The sequence below is a fragment of the Littorina saxatilis genome, linkage group LG11, assembly GCF_037325665.1.
Source record: "Littorina saxatilis isolate snail1 linkage group LG11, US_GU_Lsax_2.0, whole genome shotgun sequence".
Taxonomy (NCBI): Eukaryota; Metazoa; Mollusca; class Gastropoda; order Littorinimorpha; family Littorinidae; genus Littorina; species Littorina saxatilis.
In genome coordinates this window covers 3,131,871-3,137,715 of record NC_090255.1, presented here as the reverse complement: position 1 = coordinate 3,137,715, position 5,845 = coordinate 3,131,871, and the positions used below count along the sequence as shown (strand labels likewise).

The 5,845-nt window shown below is 44.7% G+C and overlaps 2 protein-coding genes across 3 annotated transcripts in view; one reads left to right on the top strand and one right to left on the bottom strand.

Moving 5' to 3' along the window:
* Positions 1-1,259, bottom strand: part of LOC138980784 (cadherin-22-like) — a 22,302-nt gene extending 21,043 nt beyond the window's left edge. Inside the window, exons 1-2 of the mRNA XM_070353676.1 lie at positions 1,175-1,259; positions 403-600 (exon numbers count right to left, since the gene is read on the bottom strand). Of these exons, the coding sequence (XP_070209777.1) occupies positions 403-600; positions 1,175-1,259 (283 nt within the window). The remainder of the gene's footprint in view (positions 1-402; positions 601-1,174) is intronic.
* Positions 1,260-2,016: 757 nt separating this feature from the next.
* Positions 2,017-4,818, top strand: LOC138979413 (uncharacterized). 2 transcript variants are annotated; one of them, XM_070352132.1, is made up of 4 exons: positions 2,017-2,487; positions 2,617-2,710; positions 3,194-3,319; positions 3,809-4,818. In XM_070352132.1, exons 1-4 carry the CDS (start codon positions 2,420-2,422, stop codon positions 3,893-3,895), a joined length of 375 nt encoding a protein of 124 aa, XP_070208233.1. In that variant the 5' UTR covers positions 2,017-2,419; the 3' UTR covers positions 3,896-4,818. The 2 variants fall into 2 exon arrangements, with proteins under 2 accessions (XP_070208233.1, XP_070208232.1); XM_070352131.1 differs by having other exon boundaries at positions 2,017-2,710.
* The last annotated feature ends 1,027 nt before the right edge of the window (positions 4,819-5,845 follow it).

Here is a 5,845-nt window from a genome sequence, read left to right as displayed (position 1 = left end):
GAGTGCGCAGTTACCGTGTCTCAGACAGACAACCTTGAGAATAACACGTGACTAACCTTGTCACCTAACAAGTTCAGCTATCGACAATTCTGCCCCGATAGCAAAAACCACTCCGTGAAATGCGTGCAAAAACAGAAATCTCGTGCTTGTTTGGCGCTGTCAGCAGAATCTGCATCCGGTGTCGGAAAACAGACGCTTTCTGTCGCACTGGATCAAGAGAGGGCACCCCACCGAGTGACCTTTTCCTGATCCCTGTCACCTAATCGTGACACACACACACACACACACACACACACACACACACGCCGCGCGCGCGCGCGAGTCAAGAAATTGTTGACCAAATTAACAGGCCGGTTTCTACAGTCGAAAGGAGCTCTATAAAATTCCTTAAACACAGCTTACTCGTTTCATCGAGCTTGAAGAGGCTTGATGCAGAGGAAGGCACGGTAGTCATGGTGTACGTCATAGTATCGGCGTTGACGTCATTCCCCTCGTCCACCACCCCCATTTCAAGCACCACGCTGTCCACCGCCGCGTCCTCCCGCACGCGCAGCTCGCCCTTCAGGTTGGTGATCACTGGACGCTGGTTCTGCTCTGAACCTGGAACACCACAGACACAATTACTTCCTAATCTAAGATCTTATTTCACCACCCCCCTCCCCCAACGTAATACACCCTAATTTCATACCCCATAATTTAAGACTCCCTAATTGAAAGATAAGTTATTTCAAACCCCCACATTTAATATCTTCCAAATTTCTTGTTCTTTCTTCTTGTCGTTCGCTGTTAGATCGTCAGTCCGGACTGCAGGGCGAAACGTGCTGTCCTCTCCAAGTCCTCCTAATTTCATACCCCTATTTCAAGACCTCCTAATTTCATACCCCTATTTCAAGACCTCCTAATTTCATACCCCTATTTCGAGACCTCCTAATTTCATACCCCTATTTCAAGACCTCCTAATATTAGACTCCCGATCCTTTGAGACCCAAGCGTATCTGCCTTTCTGTTCAGGTAGCCATTGTAATATTACACTTTTTCCTTGTTCAGACCTGATTTCCTATGTTTGTTGGTAGGTTTTAACACTTTCGCGACGGGAGGTGACTATATTATAGTAATAGCGCTGCAACGCCCACGGACGGGAAGTGACTATTTTAGTATTACGCATACAAGGTACACGACTCGTGATTGCTTCCCGGTTTTTGAAGCTTGCAGTAAATTGAGTTGTTTCCCTTGACACACTTGGTGTGCCCTTCCGCCATATGTAAAATTAGCCTGGTTTGTACGTTTTTTTCGAGAAAAAAAATGAATCGAAGGCGAGCCTTGTCACGGGAGGAGATTCTCCGGATGTTGGATCTTGAGGACCCTGTAGATCATGATTCCGACGTGTTGTTTTCGCCTCAAGAAAGCGATAATAGCAGTGATATTGAGGAAGAAACAGTCCCGTTGTTGCTGCTAGTATGAGTCGGCAAACTACACGTGTTAGGGTGGTACTGCATGAATCTTCGAATGTGTAGTTGCAAGGGGGGCGTGGCAGCACTGATAACAATGGATGGCTAGAGCCTAATCCTTTTGGAAATGTTCATAGGTGTACAGTTGGGACTTTGTTGTGAAAATGTGACTTATATTCAATATGGATTACCAAGACATCATTTGGTGAGTGTCACAGTTTTGTTTCATTTGAGTCAGGATGCTGTGAGTGAATGCGGGATTTGCTTGTTTTTTTCTTTGTACTGTCTCCTTATTTCTGTGTAGAATTTTAACAATATTTCAGCTAATTCATAGGTTTTACACCTTGTTTGGTTATAAAATTATTTATAATACTTTCTGTTAAAAAATAACTTTTAAAAAAGCAGTGGAAAAGAAAACACACACAAAAAAACGTTAAAAAACACAAATTATCCCCCTTTCACCCCCCCTTTGCTAAAACAAATCGCGTGACAAACTTATAAATAGCACGACTGAACTGGGCATCCATTTTTTAATTAGTACACAAAATTTGGTGGTGATTGGACTTAACCTTCGCCGGCACTCGTGGGTCCGTGCGGACCCAGAAGGGTGTTTGATTGCAAATATCTCTTAAACGAGTTGGAATTTTTTAATGAGCTTTTAGAAATGCCTCAGACACCTAAAAAGCTATCATCTCCTAAAAGCTCATTAAATTTCAGTGATAATTAATTAATTAATTAATGGTCAAATTTAGACTACACACGGAAGCATTCGTGGGTCCGTGCGGACCCATACTTCTCAAAGAAGGAAAAGCGTGTATACCCTTCCGAGGCACTCGTGGGGCCGTGCAGACCCATACTTCTCAAAGAAGGAGAATTGTGCAAACCCTTCCGTGGCACTCGTGGGGCCATGCAGACACATAATATTTTAATTGTTCCAAATACCGGAAACGGCCTGTTTTCATCGCTACATCATGGCGGAGGCAAGTGTCAGCAGCAGTTTTGCCTTGAAGGAGCTGAAAAGCGATTTCGCCAAACATGGGTAGGTTTTTCTCCCAGTATTTCATTGTTGTTTTATCATGTGCACTTGATGAACTATGTGTTATTACTGCAAGCCTTTTGCTTTGTTTATCAACAATTGTATGCAGAAATTCCGTCTCTCTATACACAGGGCTAGTGGGGTACCACCAGGCCTTCTGCACATTTTGTGCCACGCGGGGAGCAGCAGGAAGGAAGTGTACAAGGCGATGTGGGGGAGCCTCATGGTAAGCTGAACAATTCACAGATTGACAGTGATGGTAAAGCTAGGCTGGCATGCAGGCCTCGTGTGTATGTGTGTGCGTGTGTGTGAGGGGGGAGTGTGTGTATAGAGCGTGCTGAGAGAGAGAAAGAGAGAGAGAGAGAGAGAGAGAGAGAGAGAGAGAGAGAGAGAGAAGTGTGTGTCACAGTAAACTGAGACAGTCAAACTGAACAAGACAGACAGGCAGAGAAAGACATACAGGCACAGTACAGACACACCACACACACAAACATACCCCCCCCCCCACACACACACACACCTCGCACACTCAGGTTGAGTGTAGGCATGTGTGCAGGCAAACAGACATGCAAAAACAAACACTACAAATTGATAACAGAGAAGAAAATGCAATACTGTCAGCAAAACTTCAATCAGATTTATTTATGAAAATGACAGAAGCAAGTTCCAGAACTTGGCGTACATTCATGAAAATGAAATGTGATTACAGTTTGTCGCAAAGCTGGCCACAGGGGGAAAGCGAACCCTCGTTTACCCAAAAGTCATAAGGGAGGCTGTGAGGGAGAGATTTGAGGATCCCACATCAGGCGCATACGATGAACAGTATGAAGAAGAGGTTGGACCGATGTCAACAGTAAAATAATACAAATCGTAAATCATTGTGTTCATGGAAAATACAATTATTTATCATATAACCTTTTCATAGCTCGTAGATCTATCTGTGTTACTTGTTCCGTCTATGAACAAATCACAGTCTAAACAGTGTCACCTTATGTATGTACAGATCCTGATAACACAGTGCAGCAAGACAATTTGCGGTCAATCACAAAGTATTGGAAAACTTTGAGCGTTTTCATTGCTCTCATGCATATTAGAACTTACACTTGTGAAACAATTGTCACAAAAATAACAGACATCAAGTGAAAACCACTCTCATGAATGGCACAAATATGCAAGGAAATCAAAGACACGGTAAAGTAATAGTCTACAAGTTCTTCGAAAACAAATTAACAAGTCAGAGCCTTTCCATAACTCTTGTTCATGTTACAAGTTTCATGTGAAGAGAAAGATATTTAGAAATAAGATTGATTTTTTCCTGTTTCAGGAGAATGCATACCATGTCACCATGGAGGACCTCGTTGCGGCCAAGTGGCGTGTTCCACCCAAAAGTTGCAAGCTGTGCAGTGTTTGATCGGACAATATTTAAAAAAAATGACAATAAATTTCAAACATTTATTTTCATCCATAGCATTTTGGGTCAAGTGCAGAAGAAGCTGTGTGTATGAGAGAGAGAAGTAGACGTGGCACAAAATGTGCTGTAGGCCTGGTGGTACACTGGATCAGCCAATGTCAAGAGCAAGATGGCACAGACAATGTGAAAACATGATACAGAAACAGTATCTGACAGGCACATTATTGTCCATCGAAGCAGGCAGTGCATACAGCTTTCGTATGATCTGGACAGATAAATGACCTGCACCTCTAGCATCTCTGTTTCACTTTCCGGTCAACCTTCCAAAAACACATCAAACATCGTGCTCTCTTGTGCGATTTGCTGGTAGTTTCAGCAGATGTGCTGGGCTCAGGTTCTGCCTGTCTCCTTGGCAATGATCCAGAAGTTGTGCCTGATGTACTTGGGCGAGGTTCAGCCTGCCTGGCCTTTCCTGCTCTTGACGTTGGTTGACCCAATGATTGAGACTGCTCAATCCTTGTGCTTGAACTCTGAATCAAAAGGGACAAGTCCCGAGACAAGTTTCTGTGCACAAGACGGCGCCTCATCAGTGGCAGCATCATGTCTTTGCTGAGGCTTTGGATGAAAGCGGACCGGTCGTTCTTTTTTGTCAGCGAGTCATCCGTGAACTTGATGGCCCACATACACCGTGCTGCCACAGTGGCGAGATCAAGAACATTGGATATCATGACCATGGGCCACCGTTTGGTCACTCTTTTCGAGGTGTATGTGTGGGCCATCTTGTCCAGGGCGTCGACTGCTCCCTTGGTCGAATTGTAGAACAGAATTATTTCTGGCTTGTTTTTGGGGGCGCCTGCTTCGACCACGCCCTTTTCATGCATGGAACTGAGAACCACCGTGTTTTTGTTTCTTTTCCCCTGGTAATTTACCAGGGTTGCTGTAGTGCCATAGGCAAACTCATTGCCGTGCAGTGGAAGGCCTTTCTTTGATTTGAATGGCTCAGGCAGGAATCTTTTGTTGGTTCTCACTGTGCTAACCACCGTGAGACCATTCTTGAGACAGCCTTCAGCCAGAGAAAAGTCTGTGAAGTAGTTGTCGCATGTCACGTTGCGACCACTCTTCAAAAAGGGCTGCGCCAACTGCAGGGCAGTGTTGCGTCCCAAATTGACCTGTCGGTCCTGGCCAATCGGACGGCCAAGGTAGGGGATGCCCAAGAGAGGGAAACAATTGCTGGAGTCAGCAATCCAGAATATCTTGATGCCATACCGATCAGGTTTGCTCGGCAGGTACTGCAAAAAATTGCATCTGCCCCTAAAGGGGACCAACTGCTCATCGATGGTAAGCAGGGGTCCAGCAATGTAGTGTTTACTCAGATTGTTGTTAAACTGGTCCCACATGTCCCTGAATGGGGCGAATGCATCTTTCCCTCTCCTTGCTGATCTGGTCGATTTATCATCGAATCTCAGACAAGACATGAGCGTTTTGAACCTGTTTATGGACATGCATGCTCTGACAAGACTGATCCCATCAATGGGGTCCCATACCTCACTAGTTGAAAGCATGTTTTGTTTTCTGACCCCTAAAAACAACATCAAACCAAACAGAGCCTCAATTTCAACTGAGTCGCATGCAACCCACATGTTTGGCCATTTACTGCTGCCGAACATGTTTGTGTACCGAACAGTATCAGTTATCATCTTGTCAGACACAAACAGTTTGAAAGAGTCATAAGGTTTGTGAACATGGTGTGTCCCAGGTATCTGTGTAGGTGGAGGCTTGAAAATGTTCTTGCTTTTGGTTTTCGTGGATGGCAACACAGGAGCTTTCCTCCATTTGGTGCCGTCTTTCGTTGTGTATGTGGTGAGATCCTCCAACTCAGAAGGGCTGCACTCTTCTTCATCTCCTTCCAACTCCTCTTCTGTACTCACTTCATCAGGTGACTCGTCGTCA